We start from the raw sequence: 27,195 nt of genomic DNA, 5'->3' as shown, positions 1-27,195 counted from the left end.
CTGGGACATTGCAGTTGTCTTCCCAGTTCTGCAGCTGGCGAATAGCATTGGCTTCATTTCCCTCAATCTTGCTAAAAATATCTAGCGGCCGAGCCCGCGTCTCTGCTGCAAAGCCCGGGAAACAGAAGAGGGTCCGGTCAGCTCATATTTAAATGGAAAATGCACATCATTTTATTCTGCATTCCCTTTGCAACAGAAGGCCGCCTAGTGTTTCTTATCCACAAACCACATCCTTCGCAATGTCGTTCTAAATTCAAAAGGCCAATGCACTCCGCCAAACCCTTAAAGTTTTTCAGCTCACACAAATCAAGGCAGGGACGATCCAGCCTTTGGTGCTGCGCCCAGCAGTAGTAGCTGCCGGGCCTGCAGAATGTCAGAAATGGGGCTGCTGTGCGGGACAGAACAAAGTCCACCTTTCATCGAAATGAAAGCTTAGTTAAAACAAAATTATATTAATTATAGTTCATGCAATTACCCGTCTGTAGTTAATAGATCCACTGGCCGCCAGTGCAGGGAACATTACAGTTCAGCACCTATTCACTCTCTGGCACTTTCTGGAGATCTTTTACCCTTCTCTTTCAAGCTGCCAAACGCAACAGGGAAGGGTCACTAAGTTCTCACCAAAGTCTATCCAGATCACTTGCAAAGGCCAGGTTTGTCAATGAGACCACAGCCATATGCAGCTCAAGGAACACTAGCCGCTCCAAAAGGCATGTAGTAACCATCGTTCCCTTGAGCAAATAGGAAGCTATAAAAAAGCACAGGTAGTCCTCGACTTATGACCATTCGTTGAGTGACCATTCGAAGTTACGACGGTGCTGAAAAAAGTGACTTATGACCAGACCTCACACTTGTGACCATTGCAGCGTCCCCATGATCACGTGATCATGATTTGGGCACTTGACAACCATCGCGCATTTACAATGGTTGCAGCATCCTGTGGTCACATGATCTCCATTTGCGACCTTCCCAGCTGGCTTCCAACAAGCAAAGTCAAAGGGGAAGCTGGTAGGGAAGGTCGCAAGTCACGGTCACATATCTCACTTAATGACCGCAGCAAAAAAGGCTGTAAAATCAGGTGCTGTCACGTGATGCCTCACTTAACGACTGCACCACTTAACGATGAATTTTCTGGTCCCTAGGGTGGTCATAAGTCAAGGGCTGCCTGTATGCTCCTTTTAGTCAAATACAATTTCTGCTGGCTTCACAGAGATGCCCATGGGGTTCTGCTGGCAACAACACAGAAATGGCTTTCCATTGTTTTCTTTCAGGGTGCCTTCTTGCCTTTCTAGTATAAAGGATTTCCTAGTGCCTTTCTTGCCTTTCTAGTATAGGATTTCCTAGTGGTCTCCCATCCAAGAGCTAACTATATCTGACTCTCCTTGGTTTTTTCAAGTTCAGCCAAGGCTGGCCAGGTGCTAAAACTGCCGGTCAATACTTCCAGTCTTTCCCTTTTAGCTGCTGGAAAAGAAAGGGAAAAGGGAACCCTGAACTTCGGGTTCAAGCAGGCAATGCTAAAATTACATCCAAGCTAACATGCTGGTCCAATAGTGCTTCACCTATCTGTTAAAATGTTCTCTTCTTGACTGCGGAAATATGCAGAATTCTTAACGAGTATTTCCAAAATGCTTTGAAGGCGGAACATATTATCCCTCCCCCCAACCATAATAGAAAGAAACTTCTGTCTTTCCTTCTGGATGTGGTGAACTCCAGCAAATTCACTCCAGCAGAGCCAACGTCCTTCCTTTTTCTCCTATCCAATGTCAGACTGCGATTATATGCCTCTGGCCTCTCTTAAGGCAATCTTGAATAAATATGTGCTGGGATGGGGGGGCGGGGGGGCGGGAGGGAAATAAAGCTGCTCTTTGGCTCTGCGTCCTCATCGGGGGGTGTGAAAAGAGGAGGAAATCGACGATGTGAAAGGCCCGCAGCAGAGCAAGGCGGCAGCTGCTTGAGATTCCAGGCTGGCACCGAGGGCTTTGTTCCAGGACAAATCCCTCCAAATTGGGGGAGGAGGGGCAGCCTTCATCTCCCGGCTGGATAGGAGGAAGGGGGATTCTTGCAAGGCAAGGTGCCCAGAACCTCTTCAGCGCCAGGGAGCCAGCTGGCAAAGCTGGGGGAGGGGGGGAGAGAGACAGAATGAGAGAGAGAGAGAGACAGAGAAAGAAAGAAAGAAAGAAAAGAAAGAGAAAAAGAGAGGGAGGGAGGGAAAAGGAGGAGGAGGAGGAAGGAAGGAAGGAAGGAAGGAAGAAAGGAAGGAAGGAAGGAGAAGAGAAAGAGAGGAAGGAAGGAAGGAGGAGGAGGAGAAGAAGAAGAGAAAGAGAGGAAGGAAGGAAGATAAGAAGAAGAAGAGAAAGAGAGGAAGGAAGGAGAAGAAGAAGAGAAGGAAGGAAGGAAGGAAGGAAGGAAGGAAGGAAGGAAGGAAGGAAGGAAGGAAGGAAAAGAAGAAGAAGAAGAGGAAGAGAGGAAGGAAGGAAGGAGGAGGAGAAGAAGAAGAAGAGGAAGGAAGGAAGGAAGATAAGAAGAAGAAGAAGAGGAAGGAAGGAAGGAAGGAAGATAAGAAGAAGAAGAGAAAGAGAGGAAGGAAGGAAGGAAGGAAGGAAGGAAGGAAGGAAGGAAGGAAGGAAGGAAGGAAGGAAGGAAGGAAAAGAAGAGAAAGAGGGAGGAAGGGAGGAAGGATTCACAAATACAAAGAGAGGTTTCTTTTGATGGGGTTTCTTAAGCCAAAAGAGATCAAGGTATCCTTGTATGCTCTCCAACCCTATTCCTGCCCTGAAAAGTGACAAAAGATTCAGAAGCAGCAGTGGCAGAACCGTGGCGAGATGCTCCATCACTGGTTCACCTGCTGAAAAACCCGTTTGCACAACAAGCAAAGCACACACAGGGCCCACTTTGGAGGTGCGGACAAAGTCAACCCCTTTTTCCCAAATCAGGCAAAGGTGCAGCCAAAGAACCTTGGTTGTCTGTGAGCCTCCCTGAAACTGCCCCCCCCAGCAAAGTGACATATTCCATCATGCTTTGCCAATGGCCGGGGATGACAGGCGCCATAGATCAACACACCCCAGGGGACTGCCAGATTGTGGCACGCTATTGTTTATCTAGATGCACAGACATCCACATATTCTTGGCTTCCATGACCATCTCTACTAACCCAACTTTAGGAACCATGCAAAAGCTAGAAGCAATGGTGGAAGGCATTTCCTCTTCATGAAAAACTACATGGGGTTCACATGCTGTGCTAAGCCATAGTTTGCCAATTAAGTCATGATGGCTTGGGTTCACATCAGGGGTATCCACAGGGTGTGGTCCGAAAGGTCAAGATGTTGACCACGATGGTCCGATGGAAGCTCTATCTGTTTTTTATGGTTGAAAAAGTCAGCTTCTTGACTCTTTCAACCATAAGCTAAGGACCCCCTCCCGGTTCACACAATATACTAAGCTAATCTCTGATTTACAAACCACAACATCTGGGCTAGCCCAACATGCTAACCCAAATGTCATGTGCCACACTCATGCTTTTCTCTCTCAGATGACGCTCGGATGAGCAAACAGAACATACTGGCCTGTTGTTATCTAACATTCTCCTCACCAAGCAACAAAGAGAAGAAAATGCTCGGTTGTGACTGGCAGCACCAACTCTCAAGGATTCCAACAGGATTTTTGGAATCTCAAGGATCCCATCAGGATTCCTGTTCAGGCGGTGATAGGAGTCATAAGCCAACCCATCTGTGGGTTCCAGGATCAGAATGATGAACTAACCCAACTTCAACTTGTCCAGTTATTCTTGACTTTCCAGTGCACCTCTGTAGCACAAGCACTGAGGAATAACACGGCTGAAAACCTTCCGCATGATCGTTGGAAATCTCAGGTTTGTAGCTTAGACTGGGAAGTCAGTAAACTAGCCCAGATACCAAACCACTTGGATGGTGTTGCCAAGAAAACAATGTGGATGGGCCCTCAAACTCTCATTAAAGGATCAGCAGACCTACTTTGCTTTCCATCCAACTACCCCAAGACCTCAGAAGGAAGGTTAGACGAGGGAAGGAATTAAAACCTAAGAGCCCTGAAAGAACAGGGAGGCCAAATTAAAATATTTTTCTTCCCAGCATTACTCAAATCTGAGCCACCTCTGAGTTAATACTCAAAACAGCCCCTGCGGCAAAGAGATGTGTAAGTGCTTGAGACGCCGGGTGAAAGACTTTAGCTGCCAGGTTATGCTTTCCCAAATATCCTCCCACAGTCTTCCCACCCAGGACCTTCTTTTTGTGAACTGTTCTACTGCAGTGTGTCTCAATCTCAGCGACTTTAAGATGGGTGGACTTCAACTCCCAGAATTCCCCAGCCAGCCATGCTGGCTGGGGAATTCTGGGAGTTGAAGTCCACCCATCTTAAAGTCGCTGAGGTTGAGAAACCCTGTTCTCATGGATTCTGATTTAGAGAGGAAGAGCATGTTTTAACAAACTCAAGGCTGCTGCTAAAAACAGCTTCTTGGGAAGAATCTTAAGTTTGTGTTCTGACATCCTGTGTCCAAGATAGACAAGCTCCGTAGGCAGAGCATTTGGGGGCAGCGGGGGGGTTGTGAGCATGTTATGAGTCCTTTTCTGCAATTATTCTAATGGTGCGTGTGGCCTGACCCAAAACACTATTTCCCCAAGGGCAATCAGATAAAGTTGCTCTCCACCAGCCAAGCAGCCTGTAGCATCTTTGCTTACTTCTTTTGGCTGGAGAAGTAGATGCTCTCCCAAATAAAGCATTGCACCCACTGCATTATTTTTATTCTCTCCCCCCCAAAAATGGTCTGTATGATCTATCTGGGGCTATTCCTGGAAATAAAAATGATGCTCTCAGCTGATCCTTTGCAACCTGCCAGCTTCTCATTTTATTTAACTGATTATCTGCCACCAGGTTGGGATCAACTCTTAGTGACCACATAGACTGATGTTCTCCTTGATGATCTGTCCCTAACCTGGTATTTTAGCTCTTCCAACGGGGCCTCAGTTGCCTCTGTAACTGAGTCCATCCACCTTGCTTGCTGCTGGTCGTCCTCTTCTTCTCTTTCCTTCCACCTTTCCCAGCATCAGAGCCTTCTCCAGAGAGCTGGGTCTTCACATTTTGTGTCCCAAGTAGGATCATTTGAGCCTGGTCATTGGCGTCTTGAGCAAGAACTCAGGGTTGATTTGTTCAATGATCCATTGGTTTGTTTTTTGGGCTGTCCACAGTCTTCTCAGGAGTCTTCTCCAACACCAACATTTGAAGGCATCTATCCTGCTTCTTCAAAGTCCATTTATTCAATTAGAAGAATGGTAAAATAATAAAGAAAACAAATTGGTGGGCATGAAGGGAAGTGTCCAGGGATGTATTGGTGCTTGTGGGCATTATCTCACCCAATCCTGTGCTATGAATCTTCTTTCTATGTGCACTGAGAAACGTAGAGAGTATCCATCCTGCTCAACAAAACAGATCATGGAAATCCCTAACTACAAGACATAGTTGTCGGACAGCTGCCCCATGCTGGCTGGGGAATCCTGGGAGTTGAAGTCCACATGTCTTAAAGCTGCCAAGTTTGAGAAACACTGAGCTAGAAGCACCAGAAGACCCCACTGTGCCCCAAAACCTCAAAGAGTCTTCTTAGTTTAACTCAGTTTTGCCCAATCTGATGCCCTCCAATCTACTCCCGGAAGGAGAAGTGCAATCCGACACATCTAAAGGGTGGTGGGTTGGAGAAAGCTGGGCTAAGTAGGGCCCCCTCAATGGAAGATAGCAGAACAGGAGCCGCATAGATCTCAAGAACCGGAGGAAGTTGGTCACGAGGAGGGAAACAACAACAGCAGCAACCCACAACCTTAAACTCTGTGAAAAAGCTGGCCTGGTGTTCTCGGAAGAAGGGGGAATTGGGTAAAAGATGACCAGGGAGGAATTGAGAAAGAACGAACTCTTTCAGCTTCTTTCCCCCGGCAGGTTAAGACATGCTGGATGCAGAACTATGCCTCTAAGCTATATGCACCCGCGTACAGCAAAATACCACACATTCCGTACAGCCTCCCCCCTTCCTCCCACCAGCAAGCCCTTTTCCTTCCTTCAAATGCAAGCAAACTCTTCCCCGGCCCTTTCAGTGGAAGTCTTTTCTCCCTGCACCGAATCTAGGGGCTCCTCAGCGTTCAGAACTCAATGGACACGTTTGGGTCTCCTGGTTCCAATCGCAGAAGCGGCCGATCCCTCTTCCAAACGTGATGTCCTAGGTACCGATCTGCAGATGGAGGAAGAGAAGGAGGAAGACAAGACTTCCCAAATCTTCAGTGGTTTGAATTCTTCTCTTCCAATTGTTGGGGAGACCATGAGCCCAGATAGCTCCTCCGTTCCCCTCTTTAATATTTATGTATGTACTTGTGGCTTTGCTAGATTGCCCCACCATCCCAGCGCCTTGTGATTCTAAAATATCTTCATATTTTGAAGATTAAGGGTTAGCTGTGTTAAGATTCTGCTTGATTTGGTGATCAGCTCCTTCCTGTGGTTCCAGACGGTTTTTGTGGGTTGTTTATAGCTGAATGGACGCTCCTTGCTATGGTCCTCCTCTGATCCCAAGAGCTTTATCACTATATGGCAGGAACGAAGTTTTTTATGAGGTCCAACAAATGCTTAAAGAACTGACTCTTTTTCGTTCCAGTTCTTCTGACCCCCCTTTAGGTTCCCATCCTTGATTTGTGTAGATTATGTCGGCTGGGTGTCATAATTCAGCCCCTTCCTTTCCCTTGTGGACATTGTGGGTGGAGAGCTGTGTTCGTCTATGGGGGCAAAAACTCAAGAGTCTGGTAGCACCTTTTCTGACTTTGAATCCCTGGTGTTAGTCAGATGACCAACATCTGGCCAAGATGCGCTCCTGAAAAGGAAAACAACGTTTCTTCGTCTATAAATTAAGGGAATTTCAACAGATGTAACTCGTTCTAATTGTGTATATAAAGTGGCATTTGTTTAGAACTTCCTCCTCCTTAAATATTGCCAAAAGGGCTTTGGAAAAGACACCTTCTCATCTGTCAGGACAGTGTTTTTCAAACTGGGCAACTTTAAGACGTGTGGACTTCAACGCCCAGAATTCCCCAGCCAGCATGCTGGCTGGGGAATTCTGGGCGTTGAAGTCCACACGTCTTAAAGTTGCCCAGTTTGAAAAACACTGTGCTAGGAGAACCAGTGCAGAATTCATTTGATGGAACAGAATTGGGGAATCTCCAAATTCCTTACGAGCCCTGATGATCTTGTACCTGTCACCACCTCTCAGCCCAAGCCATCTTCCCCTAAAAAGGCACCATGAGCATCCATGTTCTACCAGCCCTTGGAGTAGGGTAAATGTGGTACCCTTGTTAGATGTTTTTTTTGGGGGGGGGGTTTAGAGTGTGTACTTTGGATGGATGTTGTTTTCTGTGTATTTCACATGGTATACGTAATATATTCTGTATATTGTCATTCGTTTTCTACTGCGAGCCGCCTTGGAGCCCGGTGGCGCCCAGCTAAATAAATAAATAAATAAATAAATAAATAAATAATCGGCCGGCTGACCGGCAAATAAATAAATAAATAAATAATCGGCCGGCAAATAAATAAATAAATGAATAATCGGCCGGCTGACCAATAAATAAATAAATAAATAAATAAATAACCAGCCGGCCGACCAACTGACCGATCCAGAAAGAAGGAAGGTGACCGTAAACACATGAAATAAAATAAAAATGGCAAAGAATTCTTTCTCAAACTGGCTGTAATGGTGGATGGGCTGAACAAACAAACGGGGACAAAACAGTCAAGCTTTCTCCAGCCCCAACGGCTCTCTGGCTTCGTAAGGCGCTTAAGAAGGTCTATTCTTTACCCGAAATGGAAAATGCACAAAGGCTGTCTGCAATTTTGCAATGCAGTATGTCTCCCGGCACCAGTCTCACCCCCAGGGAGCACATGCTAAATTGTATGCAGATGAGGATAATTATGCATAAATAGCTGCAGGTTAACCTTGCTAACGTGGCCGTCTAAGCTGAACAGAGCCTGCTGGAGTGAGCGGCTATATTAAATTTAATGAAATAAACAATAACAATCTGAAACTGTCAAGGCCAGATACAACATCCAAGATCTGTTATTTGATTGCTTTTCTCCCTCATTTACTGATTATAGACCAGTGTTTCTCAATCTCAGCAACTTTAAGAAGTCTGGACTTCAACTCCCAGAATTCCCCATGCTGGCTGGGGAATTCTGGGAGTTGAAGTCCAGACATCTTAAAGTTGCTGAGATTGAGAAACACTGTTATAGACCATTGAAAAAAATATTCTGAGCCACCTTTTAAAAAAAGGCAACATGTAGAAATTCGCAGTCTTCTCACAATGAAAGTTTTCACAGATTACAGGCCCCTTCCTCAGAGACCCCCACTTCATCAATAAGACTGTGCCCTAATAAATTTGGCTGTCCTGAAGCTGCCAAATGATTCTTATTTTTGCAGCAAGAGACTCAAACAGCTACTCCTTTCAAAAACTGCCTAGGGTTATGTACATAAGATAGGTGGCCGTATCCACTTCCTAAATAAATCTATTCAGACATTTCCTGGTGGTCTCCTTTTCAAATACCAATCAGGTCCAACCCTTAGCTTTTCGAAAATCAGCCCAGGTAGACTCTATTCTGCCAGAAAGCAACTGGCTAACCATAATGGTCTGTGGGAATGACCTTGGGAGACAGGAGCAAGAACAGCAGCCAAGTCAACTGTCATGGAAAAGGCATCTCAGCCCACAGACGAAAAGGGAGTGTGGGAAATGTTTCAGAAGGGACCCTCCCTAGTTTTCGGGGAAGCGAAAGGAAAGGAAGGGAGAAGGAGGAGATTTGCAAGATTCTGTTATCATAACTTTACAATAAAGCTAGTGCTAGTCCTCATGGTTTGTGCATCTCACCTGGACCACCTCAAAGGGCTGACACCAACTTGCTGCCAAAGTGCAGTAGGAGAAGCCCAAAGGAGCCCATTCCTCTTGACAGTGGCCAACATCAAGAATCAAAGATGCCCGGATCTGCCTCATTTGATCCCACTGGAGGTCCCTAAGCACTTTCTCCCGGGGTCCAGAAGACAAACCCATGTGAGTCTGCTCCATTTTGACTCAGACCTGCTAGCCCGCCAGGCCACCCATGGGTGCACGTTTGCCTGGGGGGTTATTTTAATTTAGGGAGTCTCCTTACATGTGGGAGGGCCCTGCCTGCTCCTTGCAGGGCTGAGAAAACCAGGAACGGTTGGCTCACCTCCAGCAGTTTTTAGGTCGAGCTGAGCTCGCCAGCCTGGCCCTCGTCATGGGTCCCAGCCCCCATCTAACAACCCTGGCACACTAGGAGTGCAAATGGGAGCTCACAAACCAGTTTAGCCCATGCATCGAAGAGGGAAGGTATGAAGAGCAGCACGGTTTTCAAAGCCCCGAGAGCTGTTCAGGCAGTTGCAGGAGGACGTCAGCAATGCGCTTTTTCCATTCCAGTACAGGAAGGGGATCACCCAGCAAAGCCCACTGGGAGAGACTGGTCTCGTTTTTCCATTCCTGAACACCACCCAAGCATGGCTCCCTCACAGGTTCTTCCTTTTGCCCAACCCTTTGGCACTTCAGGGGAGTTACACCAAGAATGGTGCTTGACTTATACAGGGTCCTCCCCCAAACTTCATGTTGAACACAGGAAAATCCCAGCTCCAAAAAGGCTGGGCCTGAAGTAGGATTTGAAACTCAGCCAGTGGTTTGCAACTCAGAAAGGAGAGAAAATCATCAAAACTCAACCTTCAACCACTCCAACTTCAAAAGGTATCTGGAGTATGAAGGAACTCCACCCAGATCCTTGAAACCTGGGCTAAAGTTAGATATTTGTTCATGTGAACTTTTGGAAAGCTCTCTGAATCCAGGGTTTTGCATTGTGAATATCCATAACCAAGGCCAAATGTTTCTAGGAAGTGTTTTTTTAGGATTCTTCCCATCTTCCTCTGCAGGGTTGTGTCCAAGAACCGGGTTTCTCAACCTTGGCTGAACCCATCTCGTGATGTCTCCCTATGTGAGCTGGTAAGCTTGGAGCTTCTTGAGAATATTGTGGACCAGTGTTTCTCAACCTTGGCCACCTTAAGATGAGTGGACTTCAACTCTCAGAATTCCCTAGCCAGCATGGGAATTCTGGGAGCATGGGAATTCTGGGAGTTGAAGTCCACACATCTTAAAGTTACCCCAGTTGAGAAACAGTGCCCTAGACTACGTTTTCACTCAGGGATTTCTCCCAGACAAACTGATGCACTTGCTAAGGGACCCATTCATCCTCTAAATCAGTGTTTCTCAACCTTAGCAACTTGAAGATGAGCGGACTTCAACTCCCAGAATTCCCCAGCCAGCATCACTCAACTTCAAGTCACTAAGGTTGAGAAACACTGCTCTAAGTCTTAAAAACCACTTTCCTATTTTTACTTTTGTAAGCTAACCAACTTCCAGAGTGATTTTCTCGGGGAGGATTTGGCTGTGCAAATCCCATTTGCCCTGCCTGATTTTATGGGGGGCAAATGGGATTCAGAAATCATTTGAAATCCTCCTCAGTTCCCCCTTCGCTCCTGTGATTTTGTTTTTCTCATCCTAGAATATTCTAAGGAAAAGTGGGAAAGACGGAACAGCTGCCTAATGTCTTCCGATCGGCAGCGCCAGGCACCTTGCATGAAATCCGAAAGCATACGCGCAGCCATCACAATTGTGAATGTGCTTTTATAACTATCGAGGCATGAAATGTGGAAACTATGATTAGGAAAGAATGAGCAGACCGCTTCCCGGTGTCATCTTGCAAGGGAAACCAATTTTGCGGGGGGGGGTGTGCAAATCCCAAGGGGCAAAGTCATACCAAGGTTTTCCTGCTGAAATGCTTTGCACCTGGGCTTCAAAGAAACAGTCCCACCGTGGATTTGCAGGGCTCATGAATGAGTTTTCCAGAACGAAAGCATTCCACCCACTGAAGTTGGGGACATCAATTTGAGCCGCCCTTCAGATAAAAGCTGGCTGGACGCAATCTGCGTGTCCGTGACCGACCGTGGGATGGTCTCGGTCCCGTCTGCCGCAGGCTCGCACACCAACAAACAAAAGCCGGCATTTGGGTTGGCCAGCACTGGGTGGTAACCTCCTTCCTGGCTCTGTGTGTGGGCTTATGAAACAAAATACATTTTGCACCATGCCTGATTAGCAAACTCAGATGTCCCCAAAGACTTTCTGGCAAGACGTTCTGTCCTACTATGCGCTGGATGAGAGGTGCCTGGTGGTGGCCAAAGAATCGCTTTTAAAAGCAGTTTCCTTTTGGTATCCTGCAGGTGTGAAGCAGAAGGAACCTTCTGGGACTGACCTTGTTCACCGATCCCAATAAACTGGAGTATTTTTAACAGCAGGGTTTTTTGACCAAGCCCTCACAGCCTAGTTCACAAGTAATGTGGAGCCCCCACATTCCGACATCGTAGCGAGTCCAAAGTAAGTAGGCTTAGAGTTCTAGCTAAATCAGGCCATTATGATGAAGCCCAACAGTGAGAACATCTGTAAAAGAGCCAAGTTCAGGGTTTAATATAGGATGCCGGACACGCTATGGTTCCCAGGATTCTCGGAAGAGGCCATGACGGTCCCATTGCTGCACATCTAATTCATACAAAGGAGCAGAGTAATCCGTCTTCCCGTCCTCGCAAGGCTGTTGTGAGAGTAAAATGGAAAGTCCTAGTGGGAGGGGCTCAGCTCCACTTCCCAACGGCCCAGGTTTTTTTTTTTTCTTTAATTACAGTATTTTAAAGTAAAAGCCTTTCCTTACTTATGGTGTCACCCCTGGGAGCTTCAATCCAAGCAGCAGCGAAGGCTGTTTGAATTTGCAGACAAAGAATGATTTTTATCTCGGTGCCTGTGCTGGGGCCCTTCCTGATCTCTCCTTTTGTCTTGGCGAGAAGCTTATTTTCCCTGACGTGTGAAACAGAAAAGTCAGGTAGCTTAATAGCCTTCAGTAAGGAAGGTTTGATATAAAATAAATTTTAATAGAAGCTCCTCTGGTCTAGCCAATGACTGTCCCGTTTGTCTTTGGGGAACTAGATCCCCTGTTGGCCTCTTCTGGACCCCATCAAGAATCTATTGTTATCTGTCCCCTATTCAGATAGACCGGGAAAAGCAGCCGGGCTGAACATCTGAGTTCAGCCCTGCAAGGGGGAGAAGTAATCAAGCCAATGATTATACCGCTGGAAGAATAAATCTACAGCTCATTTGGAGCAGCAAAGCGCTCGTATTATACTGTTGGTCAACGTTTCTATTCATTTCGAAATAAGGGCAAGGAAGAGGATTTTCAAGCTATCTGGCTGCATTTCTTGGAGTTCTTTTGTCCGACGCGCATTTTCGCCGGCTTGCTTTATTTTAATGGGCTATCCGATACGGGCGGTTTACGCTGCTCCTAGCTGAGAATCTACCATTCTGGAGCAATGCTAACCCTGATGGTATCTGGGTTTTCGGCACTGTATTTCTTTCCTTCTCGTGCATCGTGATGTGATCAAAATTGCTTGTCTCTCTTTAGTAAAGCGCGCACGCGGGCACACCTGAGCCCAGCCATCACGGTCAGTCCCCCACGTGGTCTGGGTTCAGGCTGCTGATTCTCCTCCAGGCCACCCCTGATGGGGAAGACGAGGTGGAGTGACAGATCAGCCTTATTAACAGGAGTCCTGCTGGACGGGGGACCAGACGGGCGACAGCTGGAGCTGAGGAGGATCCTGCCCCACAGAAACAGCATCCCTGGCCTGCTCAGAGCTTCAACAGACTGACCACAGTGGCATAAAGGCTTTTAATCTACCTCCCTGTTTCTCAACCTTGGCAACTCGAAGATTTGGCATGCTGGGGAATTCTGGGAGTTGAAATCCACACATCGTCAAGTTGCCAAGGTTGAGAAACACTGGTCTACACCTTGCCCAGCTCGATGGCAGCATCCAGCCAACCTTCACTGATGTCAGAAAGTTGAACACGTTCATACAAGGGCCGGGTATGTACTTGGATAGGACACTACAGGATAGGAGACCACAAGGAAACCTCAGGGCTGTCGGGTACTGGGAAGTTGGGGGAAAAAAATCAGAAGGCGGCAGTGATAAACCACTTCCATTCTGCTGCCAAGGAAGCCCCATGTATGTATGTATCCGTGAAGTCACCAGAGTCAACCTTCATTTGAAACAGCCTTCATTTTTTGATAAAGGACATCTTTGTTTGCTCTGTCTCCATTTTGAAGAATGAAAGGTGTAGAATAATCACCTTCTCCGGGCAGATGAGAAAACAGAGCTCAGAGCTATGGAAGCCACCCTTGTCAAATGCTGTTCACCTGTACTAAACCATGGTTTGTCTTAACCTGGTTTGTTGTTCAAGCCCCAGTGGCCTGGCCAGTAGATCATGCTATTCTAAGCCATGTCTATAAATACATTGTAAATTTATAAATGCATTACAAAGGCAGCCATGCATTGTGCCTGGTCAAACAATCAATCCAATCCGTCAATCAAATCCTTATGTGTTCGCACAATGAGCTATGCCCAAATATATAAACCAAATCATGGCTTAACACAATAGCCTGACTCCTACAATGTAACAAGGAAACCCCCCAACCCTATTTTAGCATATGTATGTCGCATGAATCCATACAGACAGTTCTACAGCCCTAAACCTTCCTCTCCTGAACTCCAGCCTCTATTTTATTTATTGATTTTATTAAATTTATATGCCGCCCACTGGTCTTTCCCAGCCAAGGGTTCCCCTAGTCTGGGCTGCCAAAATCCAGATGTCCATCTAACAAGGAGACACAGAAAATGCTAATTCTTTGGTACCATCCACAGTCCTCTGAGCTGTGGTGTGGTGTGGTCGGCTCAGCTCGCTTGCACATTCTTGAAATTGAAGTCCCAGCACATTTAAACTCACCTGGACAAAAAAATTATATCCTCACCAAACTCACACACACACAGATGTGGGACAGTAAACAAAGCTAATCTTGCAGATGGGGGAAACTAGGTTAGGAAGGGCCCACGATTACGAAGTGAAAAAGAGATGGCTAGGCAGACACAAGCTAGAAAGAAGAAGTGCTGAACATTTCGTCACATTTCAAGGGAGCAAAACAAGTTGTCACATCTATGAGACAATGAAGAAACTGATGTTGAGAAAGGGGCGGAAAATCCAGAGGTCGTACGTTCTCAAGCTTTGCAGCGACAGCAAACCCTAAAAATGACAAATAAATTGGCGGGACTGTTCCTGCCCCATGAATAAAACTCGCAATTTAAGGTTGGGCAAGAAATAAATATGCAGCTTACTTTTCATAATTGCCTTTTAATCCCCGTCTTGGGGGATTCTCCAACTTTGCCTTATTGCAACTGCCTGCTGGCGTTTTTGCAAGCAACATGAAGCGCCGGTATCAAGCGTTGACAGCATTCTTGCTCGGCCTGCGTAAGGCTGATTTAACTTTAAAAAAATATTTGTGACCTTCCTCGATTGCTTGCAGCTCCCAGGAGGTCCCAGCACACCATCGGAGAACTTCTGTTATAAATCACAACCTCAAAACGCGCGCTACTCTGCATTAAACCATCCCCTTTTTAAGAACCAGGGCTGTGCATTTCGGGTTGTTTCAGGGCCCTCGTGGACAACGCCCGTCTTGAACCAAAGGTGTCTTTTGCCAGCATCATGCAGGGAATTGCTGCAGAATCACAGGGAAAGACATAGCTGCTTTAAAGGGTTAGCAACAGGTGCTAGGTGAGCGCCCCCAAGTGCACCCAAGTATGCTTTTCCCCCTCAATTTGGAAGCGCACTGCCCCATAAGGGTCCTTTACTTCCTGCTTCCCTCTCAGCACTTTCCAAATATGTTCTACTCCAACTCCTCTAATCCCTGCCAGCTTCATAGCTCTTGAAGTCCGCTATCTCCGGAAAGCACCCCGTTGGACCAATCTGCCCTCGCTAATATCTACATCTCAGGCAGACAAGTTTTAACCGGTTTGAATCTAGTCAATAACCAGTCCATTTAGCTTGTTTTTTAAGCGAAGGGAGTAAAATGGAGAAACGTTGGTCGGCTTGTGGTTTTAAAAGCCATCCCGGATGGTGGTGGTTTAATGCATTAAGGGAATGAAAGACAAGGCTATTAAAGATAGCTTTTCCTTCAAAAGGCAAGAGTCATGGAACAGCTTTCTTTTCCTTTAGAGAGAGAAAAAAAAAGTAATTGCTCTAAATATCCTCAGACACTTGCTTCTCTGAAAGTTTCCATCATGGTCTACGCTACTAAAGCCAGCCTGTATATAGAGTGGGGAAAACACGCTAATCGTCTCCATAATGCAGCATTTGTAGGAGGAAGCCTGAGTTCGGATATGATAGCTTCAAAGCAGGAGGAATCTGGTAGCAACTTTCAGACTAACGCACTTTATTAAAAGCTTTCGGGAGCTGCGGCTCCATCCGATAAATGGAGTGGCTAAACTGATGTGGGATTTACAGAGGTTTCATTGGTTTGCCAGGGAAGCTCAAGCCAAATGAAAACCCTCAATTAAAAAAGAAAATACAGACGATGAACCTCAACAATTAGAGCCAACGGTTAAAATCTACCGTTAAATTCTGTTTGACACGTTGTGGGTTTAGGACCCTTTAAAAACCAGCAAAAGAGACCCCAAATACTGGGGCAGCTATGGGGAGGGTCCAACCCCAAATTCTGCTGCAAGACAGATTTTGGCAAATCCACTCAGATGACCTCAATGAGTGGGGGGAAACCATACAGAACAGTGTTTCTCAACCTTGGCCAACTTCAAGATGGGTGGACTTCAACTCCCAGAATTCTGGGAGTTGAACTCCACCCATCTTGAAGTGGCCAAGGTTGAGAAACACTGATAAAGAAAGAACAGTTTTTTCTAAGGGAGGTACAAAGTGGTCTCTTAGAAGTTTTCTAGAGTCCATCCTGTGTGGTCAACTCTACCAACTGAGGTTTCTGGTCTAGACACATGGACAGACAGCTTTCCACGCCGTCTTACAGCAGTCAGTCCTAGAATTTACCAATCTATGCACCCCAGTTTAGTTTCTGCTCTTCCTGGCTGGGAAACTAAACATATAGGTCCTCCAGCTTTATCCATCACTAAAAAGATGATGTCCTGCTAGGTTACGCAAGGTAGGCCTTAGGGCCTCGGGTTTATCTGGGGGGAGAGAGGAACGTGTGCAATTTTATTGGTGGCTTCTAAGCTACCTTATCATTCTGCCCCTGACAGTCCAAATGTTTAATCTTTCAGAATGACCAAATAAATACAGGAAACAAAATAAATAAGCCATAAATAAAATCCCCGTCCTCTGCCATTGAAAACATCAGGCTGAAGATGATCTGAAAGACACTCAAGACTTTGGGTGACTTCACGGCTTCCAGAGCTGTTGGACTACAACTCCCATCCAGCCCACTCCAAAGACAGAAGCCAGGGACCACAGGTGTTGTCACTGACAAATCCAGAAGCTACCAATTCTCTAACTCTTATAATTGAGAAAGTCACTGCCTGGGATATCCCAGCTGCCCACTAAAGTCTAAGGACTAGGTTTTAAAAAAGATTGATCTGATATCATGTATCTTCCTCTTAAAGTGGCTGTCTGGGGTTGGTACCCATAGACAGTTTCTTGCATCAGAAGTGGGACAGTATAGAGAGAAAACCCATGAGAATGAACCCTGAAGATCTATCTTGATATTTGACCCCCCAGTCTGGAAAGATATTTGGGATACAAATCTCAACAGCTACAGAGACCCCACTATAAAGCACACAGCGGTGCATTTCTAACTATTTTCAAATGCACTTGCCTTTTGGAACATCGACACGGGCAGACAGAAGACCCCCACTGCGAAGCCACCAAAGGTCACAAAGGCCAACCAGGAATAAGGCAGATTTGCAAAAAGAGCAATTTTTTGCAACCGGCCCCAACTGGAATTCCCAGTCCATATGGCTACCCATATCCTGCAGAAACCACCAGGTATTCAAACGATATCTACACCTCATTACACAGGGAGCCCAGATCTCTTGGGGCAGGCAATCAGGTACAGAGATGAAGCATATTCCAGCCAAGCTCAACAAAACAACAGAGGCGAGGGTAAAGCTCAGTGTGGGTCAGACTGAGACAAGTGGGCACATGGCTGAAAGCTTTTTTCACCCCAAACCCACCTTGCTTGTAGGATGTTAGCAGGCCAGGCAAATGACACGCTCACTTCTTACGTGCAGTTACTTTAAGTGCTCATGGAATTCAGAAAGCTTCTCTCCACTCTAACTAAAATTGCATAGCCCAAACACAGGTGTACTACCTTATGTACTTTAAAGAAGCATGCCATCTGAACCTGTGTTTTCCCATTTCTCAGCCTCAGTGCCCAATCTGCTTCTCCACCAAGGGTGTGCCAAGGAATTGTCCAAACAAAACTCAGATGTGTGTTCATTTGGGGACGCCCATTCAAAGAAGAGCTATCTATTAAAGGAATCCAGGCTTGGGGGCTGAAGTTCCATCTGCCTGATCAGATTGCAAACTTCCTGAAGCGTTGATCTGCAACTCAGGAGCGTTCCTATCCCTGGACTGAGAGGTGGTGGCTATGGCAAGGATCTGACTTTGCCAGGGACAGCCTCTCCTGTTGCAAAGTGTCCAGGCCCTGGATTGTGCAGGAGAGGCCCTTTTTTATATTTAATTTTTTAGTTGCATACACCTAAAGAATTGGACCATGGTCCCGGGCCCTGGTTGGCTGGCCAACTGTCCTGAGGATGGTGGAGAGGAAGGGGTTACTGAGAAAGAGGCTGATTAAACAGTAACAGGTGCTACTGACCCATGGAACAGCTGTGCCCCACCATGAAAAAAAAAACTCAGGGACACTCAGGGAATCAAAACAGGGGAGGAAGGGAGGTGGGAAGGCAGGGCGGTTGAGATTCAGCAAGGGGTGAGAAGCACCAAGCAGGACACAGTGGCAGGGAAATAAAGGGAGAGTGGATCAGAAATGAACCAAAGCAGATTGTTCTCACATAAATTCTGGCTTGCAAAGCAGGCACTTGGATGGATGATACCCCCCCGACCTGCTGGAACCCTCATCTGTTTCCCTATGGAACCGAAAATGTCTAGATTTCAAGGTTAGGCTGAAAAATCTTGCAGACTCTGGGAGAAAATATTGGTATTTATTTCTGGTGGCAGGGATGCGCAGAGCGTTCGTCTGTCTGTTGCTATGGATCTCTTTGAACAGCAGAAGGAAGGATCAAAATCTGTTAATAAAAAATGTCAAAATGACAGGGTTTATACTCCACCCTGCTGTTCTCAACCACAAGTATTTAAGAAGACGGTGCAATCGGTCTTTGACAAGGAAGACACAATTTTCCCCACTTTGTGGAAGCCTTGTGAAATGCAGTTCCGTGGGGCTGGAACTCAAACATATTTCCTAGCCCCTAAACTGACCAGCATGGCCAAAAGGAGGAAGATTCCCCCCCCCCAAGCTCCATTACCACTCTATTTGGAGACAATTTACAGAAATGTTCCAATTTCCCCCTTGCACTGTAATGACCAGGGGAATCTTACAACACACACACAGAGTCAGCTAAAAGGGAAAAACCTTTCCAGAGATGCAAGTATCACACAGGAGCCTTTTAAGCATTTCAATACCGTGTTCCAGGTTCTATCATCAGCCCACATTCACTACAATTTAAGGAAATCAGCTTTTGCTCCCGAAAAAATAAAGTAACAAAAATACAACGATGATTCCGCTTATCCAGGTGGGATGCCAACGGGAGCCTTGCCACAACTCCCATTCAGACACTGCTTTCATCCATGCTTAACCCAGCTATCGAATAAATCCATCTTCCAAGTTCATGGAATACATTGAATGTACCTGCTATATGGACATGAATGGCCAGAGGCTGGAAATAGATTCTCCGTGGGTTTTTGTTTTTTGCTAAGTGGTTAGTCCTCCAATATTGGAAAAATAAATTTATGGCCCCAATGATTGAGCGGACTGAAGACCCAAGGTGGCTTGGGACTTATAAAAGAGTTGCTTACAGCTGTAGATTGTGTTTAGATCATCACAGCAAAAAATGCTCATATTTTAGGGGAACTTTTGTGTAAAACGTATAGGAGACACCCATCTGTGTGCGCACACGTGCGTGTGTGTGTTCTGTGTGCCTTTTTCCCCCCTTTTCTTTTTTCTTTGTTCTGATTTATTAAATAAAGGCTTAAAAAAAATCCCAATACACTATCCAAGTGAGTGCAATTCATCGACCGTGCTGAGCCGCTAAAAGAAAGTCAAAGAGACAGCCTAACCGAGGCTACTTCGCTCAAACTTTGCATGCTGCAAGAATGCACCTACTGGGTTTGTACCTGGCCTGGTTTAAGTGAGTGATGTGAGCATTGCCAGTTTCGGAGCTCACGTCCCTGAATCCCGGGTAGGTGGCACATGAAACAGAGACCAAGAAACCAAGAGGTCTTTTGTTCTTTGCTCAGGTGCTCCAGCAAAGGCAGACTGTGTCTTTCCCTCGGCAGGTCTTCAGCCCCCCAAATTAGCTGTAGCTGAGGAATGAAGCCAAGATCTCTGTCTTTTGCTTCAGTTGTTTTTGCAAAAGGATGGGGGGGGGGAATCGGGGGAGCTGAGTAAACATCAAACGGCATGTACGGGGAGATTCCATAAGTACACAAGAATAAAACTATGTGCAGAATTCAACTCGCGGGGGATTTCAGCACGTCAGTGTTTTGTTACTTGTTGGAAAAGAACTGAAACGATTCTAGCCCCAACGACCCTGAAGATATGGCGGTAAGTATTTTACAGCTTTGGAGATAGGATTGTGAACATCTACCCAAGCCTCGAATCGAGGGAATGGATATTTTTCAGGGCCGAGGATGAGCTTATTTTTCAGGGATACCAGAATCTGGAGGACTGCCAAGAGTTGAGAAAAATGTTAAGCAAGGACATTTGCCCCATTTGGGGGGGGGGCTGTCATCTTGACTTTTTTGACCCCCGCCCCCATGGCTCTGGTTCCCATCCTTTCCCCTCGACAGGAATAATTAACATTCTGCAAAAGTGCGCGCAAACACACACACACACACACACACACACGCCCAACAGAAAGCCACGCCAATTTATTTAATTGGTGTAACGTACGACACATCTCCGCATCTGAATCTTTTGCCAGATGGTGCTTTTTAACATTTCTACAACCTCCGGGCAGATGCTGGAAAGCGTTTCAAAGGATCCTCACAGGCCCTAAAGACTGTGATATGGCCACTCATGGGACCAGGCCCTGGCTGCAATTCTGGGGAACGCATAAAGCAGTGTTTCTCAACCTTGACCGCTTGAAGATGTATGGACTTCAATTCCCAGGATTCCCAGCCAGCCATGCTGGTTGGGGAATCCTGGGAGTTGAAGTCCACATACCTTCAAGTGGCCAAGGAACACTGGGGCTTGAAATCCACACACCTTCAAGTGGCCAAGATTGAGAAACACTGGCTTAAATTGCATGCAAAAGAAAATCACACACACACACACCCCAAACAAAGGAAAGAGGGATTCCAGGCAGGTCACACCCAGGCTTGCATCTGCAAAGCCGTCCTTGAGTTGCGCGATTGGGTTCTTGAGGCATTCCAGCGGGTGGGAGGGAGCAGGAAGACTGGAGTTCATAAAACTCCACCGGGGGATGCTCCAGCTGGATATCCTAGTCAGCTCCTGCCTGTCGTGAGAAACTCTGGGGAATGAAATGCCAGCTATGAATAGTTTTGCCCTTGGAGGCCTGGAGAGGTAATGCCCCAGATCCCCAGAGGGGCTAAAAAAAGCCCCCGGTCTAGAAATAGCCACGGCCCAGGGCCAACGCCAGGGCTTTGCATCTCTCCTCTGCTCGGATGAAGAGAAGGCAGTTCTGCAAGGCGATTGTTCATCTCCCCGGCTCCCAGGGCAGGACGAGTGTGAGGTCTCCACAGCTCAGCATCGGACCCGCGCAGACATGCTCAGCGCAGCCAGCTCATTAACATGAGGAGAACTGGGGCTTTTGTCTGGGGGTGGCCGATGCCAAGCAAAGCAAAGAAAGGGGAAAGTGGAGGAAACTCGCAACCGAAGCAGGGGTGGTGACGGTGAAGCCGAGTTCCAAAGGAGAACCACCGGCAAAGCTCCAGCCCTGTTTTCCCACAGCTCGGAGAAGAAAATAGGATGTAAGTGGGTTATGGCACGAAGCGAGCCGTCAAATCTTATCGCAAAATCGGGGGGGCTCGCCCCTCTGTCCTGGCACCAAGAACCTGGCTCTCGAGTCTTAAGAGGCCTGCAAAGATGGGGGAAATGGAAAGCTGAGAGCCCTCTGCACATGTCCAGAAGGACTTGCCGCTGCAGAAGCTGGAGCAGTTAAAATCAAAGAGGGCCAGCACGGCTTCCTAGGGCCGTGGCAGATCTCGAGAGCCAGCACGGAGGGACCTTCCAAATCCAGGTTCTGTGACGCCGGCCATTGAGCACACGGCAGGACAAAGTCACGATGACTCCTATGGTCTCGATCTTCAATGTTCTGGGATAATCTGCATCCAACCTCCACCAGCCCCAGCTGCGTCGGGCCTTTTAAAAAACAGCATGAATTTCTACTGGGTGATTTGACAAGGTGACACGCCTCACCAGACAGACACAATGCGGGGAAGGGGCCAGAGAAATTGGAGGGGGGGAGGAAGAGAGGGAGCGAAGGAGCAGGGAAACAAGAAAGCAAGTCTCACCTTCCGGCAGAGAGGGCCGGGGCCGTGCCATGAAAGGTGTGCTTGTGTGACGGGCACATGCCTCCGCTCACCTGAAACCACAGCCCTCCCACCTGAAGGGGCTCCAGGAGGCCACGATGCAAAGGGGGAAACCGCAAGCAGGGGGAAAGGAAGAGGAGACAGGCCTCCAAAGGGCAAATCTGGCATCTTTGCCCTCCAATCCAGGCACTTCGCTCTCAATTCAGGCTCCAAAGTGGCCAGACCGGTTGTCATCTTCTGCCCGTGGCGGAGAGATGTTATCATGCAAGGAAAAGCCGGGAAGCGGAAGGCTGGTGGGGGAAGGAAGATGAGGTCCAAGATGGGCAGGGTGTGGGGGTCAGGGTGTGGTCAAAAAAGTCAAGATGGCCCTTGCGACGGTGCAACTAAAGCTCTGCCAAGGTTTTACATGGATTGATGTCAGCCTTGTGAGGTAGCCCAGACATGAAACACACCCAGGACTAGCTCTAACTTCATTTTAAGGTTACATTAACAGAATCTTGCAAACTTGAAAGTACATCTCTCCCTCCTCACCTTTACAGCCTAAGAAACTAGAGAAGATCTCTTCTGAGACGTTTGCCACACCTGATTCCTTCTGCAGGCTCAGCGGCCTCTTATCTGACCATTGTCCAGTCTGCAGATCTCTCCCTCCTGTCTCCCAAGGCCATTCCCACACACCACGATCATTGCGGAGCTCCCCTCACTCTGTGGTGGCTGCCATCTTGATTTTTTTGACCACACCCTGGCTCTGGTGGGGGCCTGCAGAAAGGGGAAATGTGGTGGGGTGGTCTGGGGTGGGTCTGCCTTGCACAGATGGGTTGGTAAAGATGTCACTGGAATCTGTCTTCGCACAGAGGGGCCCACGGTTGGCATGGACAGCAAACCCAGCCTGCCATATGTGGTCGCAGATGGAGGGGGAGAAAGAGAGAAATTCTAACTTCAGGGTGTAGCAGAAAGGAGACCTTGGAGATGCAGGGGGAAGGAGCTGAGCCTCTAAACTATGGAAAGATATCCATGCAGAGATGATCCATGCAGGATCTTCTAACCTTCTTCATGGCAGTGTTTCTCCACTCAGCCCCCTCTCCAAGCTTGGCTCAAGCTAGGAAGAAGCCCCCCACTTGAATTGACACACACGATCTCCCCCCAACCCCGGCCAAAGAAGAGGGCTTTCTCAATTCTACTTCCCAAGGCAGAAATCTAGCAGTCAAGCACCTCATCTCCCGAGAATCAAACGGGGCTTCCCCTTCTATGCTTGCACATGGAAACACTTTCTCGCAACAACGAAATGGCAATTCCTCCTGGCTTATTCTCCTTTTTTTTTAAAAAAAGGGGGGGGGATAAGAGGCATTGCATGAAAGATATATGGCCCAGAAGCGTTCAGCTGTGAGCTATGCAGTCTAGATACGGTTGGAATCTAATTATATAATGGAGTGATATTGTGGATTAGAAAAATTGGGGGATTCCTTTTATTGTTTTTAAGAGTCCCCCCATATCCATGAGGACTAGAAACTTGGTTTCTCGACCAAATTTCCCATAGCGTACCATACACTCTCCATTTCTGCAAAGCATTAATACACAGTTTTTCCACGAAACTAAATTTGTACAAGGCAGTTGACAGCAAGCTACCCTATAAATAGGACAACGCAAAACCCAAGCAGTTGAAGAGATGATCATGCACATGTAGTCATCTGCCCCTCAAAAGCTCAATGGAGCCGACTACTGTTTATTATTATTTATATCTTTATTAATTTTTTTTAAGAAGAAAGATAAAAACTAGCAAGAACTAATCTTCAGAGTGAAAAGAGAAAGGGACAAAGCCAAAAGTACAAGAAAAAAAGAAAATATAAAGAAATGACTTATGATTTTCTTTTACAAGTGTTATAAATATAAATGTAAATTAACCTCTTACTCTATGGTTACAACCTTACTTACATTTTTTCTATGATTTTTTTTCCTGATCATCAAAACCATATATCATAATTTCATTCTTTTCTGTTTCACGCAAAAAAGTCAGTAAGGGGTTTCCAGTCAGCGAGCCTACTACTGCTTTTAAGGTTAGATATCATGTCTGCCTAGATTTACCACCAACTGGGTTCAAACTGTCTAATTTAGTATTAAAACATCAAGGTTTGAGTGTCTTCCTCTATTTCCTCTTAACTAACATTAGATCCAGTGGGCAACGCTGTACTTTTGCCCTCCCCTTCAGAAAAATACCCACAGCTCTAAACTGGCAAGCATTCAACTGTAAATGAATGAAGAACTTCTACTTTCTGAGTGGAAAGAAAAATAAAAATGGCTTTATCTCTTGAACAATCTCAGCTGTCTGGGTGCAATCATTCAGGACAGCCACATGTTAACATGGCAGGCATGGGGCTGCTTGCAGAGAGAGACACCTGTAATATTTCCCCGCCTGGCACAGGAGAATTTTCAACACATCGGTTTCCCACCCACAATCTGGTGAAGAAGGGAAAATGATCAATTTCTCACACTTGGAGAGGAAAGCAAAACCTTCCTTGAGTTGAACACGGCTCGTGGCGATTGCATGGAGACATCTGGGTGGAATTTTTGGCAAACAACCCAAAAACGATTTAAAAAAAAACGTAAATGGACATATGTGGCCACTGTGTTCTTCTGGAATGTTTCTTTCCTAAAATCCAAGGCTACGAATATGGTACAAAAGAGCAAAAACCTCGGAGAGAGGCAGATGGATCGATCCCAGGTTAGAATTTCACGTGGTCGGCCTTGAGTTCCAGAGCAGACCCTCTGAGCGATTTTGAGCATGTGCAGAGGCCACACCAGCTCCCTAGGATATGCACCGTGACAGCATAGCTCAAATGCTCTGAATTATGTAATTCAGCCACAAGTGATGCAAATTACATCATCTAAGGCCGTGTTTCTCAACCTGGGTCACTTTAAGATGGGTGGAGATGATCATGCACAGGTAGTCATCTGCCCCTCAAAAGCTCGATGGAGCTGACTACTGTTTATTATTATTATTTATATCTTTATTAATTTTTTTTTAAGAAGAAAGATAAAAACTAGCAACATGCTGGCTGGGGAATCCTGGGAGTTGAAGTCCACAGATTCTAAAGTGGTTAAGGTTGAGAAGCACTGCCCCAGCACCTAGCTTGGCAAACAAAGTTCAAGAGGCTGAAGAAAACTAAAACAAGGAATGAGCAGAAAAATGCCAGGACTGGACAAATAACCAGCTGGGTCATGTTTTGCTAAGGAACATCCCCTCTGTGGTACGCCTGAGCTGGGGGAAGGGCACTGGCTTCCCCCTCATTGCCACCCCCTTGTGCTCAGCCTTGCCTCTGCTCCTTGCCCCCTCCTCTGGGCATCCCTGCTCCAGTCCAGCCCCACTCCTCTCTCTCCCACGCCCAAGGCAGGCTGCCCTGGCATCTGAGGCACTCCTGTCCTTCGACTGCAATTGGATAAACACCCTCCCTTGGTGCCAGGCGCTGCCATCTGCAAAAACCTAGCGCCAAAGAGAGAGAAAGGATGGGGGAGGAAACCAGGTGAGAAGTGCAACTGGGCAAGAAAAAGGTCCTGCTCTGCCATTCTCTGTCCCTTAAACTGGCACCCCCTTTTAAACTGTCTTGATTTTAGCATTTCATTTCTTTACTCAAGGGCTTTGCCCACACTTTCTTCTTTATCTACGTGGCGAGGCTGGACTCCCCCTTTCCTTCCAAAGGAATTTCCCCAAAAGTAAAAAGTTGCAGAGGACTTGTTACACCATAAGATTTCCTCTCCAGCTAGCGCGGAAAAGCAGCTGTTTGCAAGCAGGGGTTGTCATGTCACACTTGGGCAGCCCCACGTTGGAAGGATGGAGAGGCTGCTGAATGCTTGATACAAGCATGGTGGCAGGAATTTATCTTTATTTTGGGCCCGTCCACCAGGAATTAAACCCTACACTGGAGCAGGTGTAGCTGACATCCTGCTCTTCTGAGCATCTGGGTGGAAGGTTCAGGAGCAGATGTGGGTGAGAAGCTCACCTCTGCCTCTAACCCTCACATCCCCCCCCCCCCCCCGTGCAGTACTTCTCAGAACAATTCATCCTTATTAAGCCCTCCTTCTCATCACATCACCTTGTGGATGACTCATTTAGGAAGGTTCAAGTCATCGCTTAGCAAAAGGGAGCCGGAAAAGAGGGTAACCTTAGCCTTAGGGTGGAAGGAGATGAAGGAAGGGCAGAAGAGAAGTGGCATGGGGGGCTGGGGGTGAGGGGGACAGGCATCCATCCATGTGCCGCTTCTCTTCTCCCCTTCCTTGAGAGTCTGGGGTGGGGGGAGAGAACTAAGTGGATTTTATGGAAAGCTACAGCTCCATGCCAGTCAATGCCAGGGGGACAATGGGGATGAGGTGGGGGGGTGCAGAGGGGGTTATAAAATGGAATCTGCTTATCCAGTCCCCTTTCCAGAGTCAGAGTGGCCAATCCCTCACCTTCTGTCCTAATTTCTATCTGCAACTGCCCCCGCCCTGCCCCCCGCTTCTCCTCCAGATCCGATTCCATCCATACCTTCCTCTGGGGCTGCGGAGGGGGGCAAAGAAAGAGGCGCGCGCCCGCTGCGCCCGGCTGGAGGTCTCGTGGCCCGAAAGGTGGCCAGTTGGAGAGCAGGGAAAGGGCTGGAGAATCCCCCCCACAGCCGCCCTCCGCCTCTGGGAGACCCTGGACGAGGGCGAGGGGCTGTTCCCCCCAAGGAGGCGGGCCCAGGTGCGGGCCCCGGATCCCCCACCCGATGGCTCGAGGCTTTTCAGGAAGGGGTCTCCTCCGGGGGGAGCGGGAGCCGCGACTGGGGCGCCTGGCGGGGAGGGGAACCGGCAGGTGGATCCAAGGCTGTCCGGGCTCGGGGGACGCAGCAGCAGAGCGACCCGGCCGAGTCGGGACGGAGGGCCCCGCAGCGCTCCGAAGAGCGGCGCTGCCCGGGGCGCCCCGCGCGGGTCCCCGGCTCCTGCCCGTCCTGCCCGCTCGGGCGCCTTCCATTCCGCCCCCGGGCGCGCAGCAGAGGCGGGCGGGGCGGGGGGCTCCTGCCGCCGCCGCCCGCAGCTCCTTACCTGGGCAGGCGAGCAGCCAGAGCCCCGCCAGGAGGCCCGCGAGAGGGAGCGCCTTCGGGGGACGAGCCGCGGAGCCCATGATTCGCGCCGGCTGCAACTCGACTCCAAGACCAAAGCCGCCGCCGCCGCCAACTCGCCCCCTCTTGCCCGCTCGGCGGCCCGCCCCCGGCCCGCCCTCCGGTGGCTCAGCCCAATCCCCAGCCGCAACCCCCCCCCCGCCACCACCAGCAAACCTCCCCGGGCAGGCGAGGGGGGAGGAGGGGAGGAGGCGGCGGCGGCGGCCGGGGCAGCCCGCGGAGAGAATCCCGCCCGGTTTTGTTCTTCTTCGTAGCGCTCCCCGCCCCGCCGTCAAACTTTACGAAGAGCCGCGCCGGCCCGGCGGCCGCCCCTTTCGCCCCTGCGGGACTTCTAAGCCGAGAGC

At 48.0% G+C, this 27,195-nt stretch overlaps 1 protein-coding gene across 1 annotated transcript in view; it reads right to left on the bottom strand.

Moving 5' to 3' along the window:
- The window catches only part of BCAM (basal cell adhesion molecule (Lutheran blood group)), a 44,079-nt gene extending 17,146 nt beyond the window's left edge, over positions 1-26,933 (bottom strand). The window contains exon 1 of the mRNA XM_088139877.1: positions 26,775-26,933. Coding sequence (XP_087996003.1) covers positions 26,775-26,853 — 79 coding nt within the window. The 5' untranslated portion in view covers positions 26,854-26,933. The remainder of the gene's footprint in view (positions 1-26,774) is intronic.
- Positions 26,934-27,195: the final 262 nt, after the last annotated feature.

Source organism: Python bivittatus, unplaced genomic scaffold, assembly GCF_059951505.1.
Source record: "Python bivittatus isolate LINGU-HERP-01145 unplaced genomic scaffold, Pbiv_v1 ctg000310_np1212, whole genome shotgun sequence".
NCBI lineage: Eukaryota > Metazoa > Chordata > Lepidosauria > Squamata > Pythonidae > Python > Python bivittatus.
Note: the sequence above shows the minus strand (reverse complement) of the source record. Positions and strands in the feature narration are given on the sequence as shown.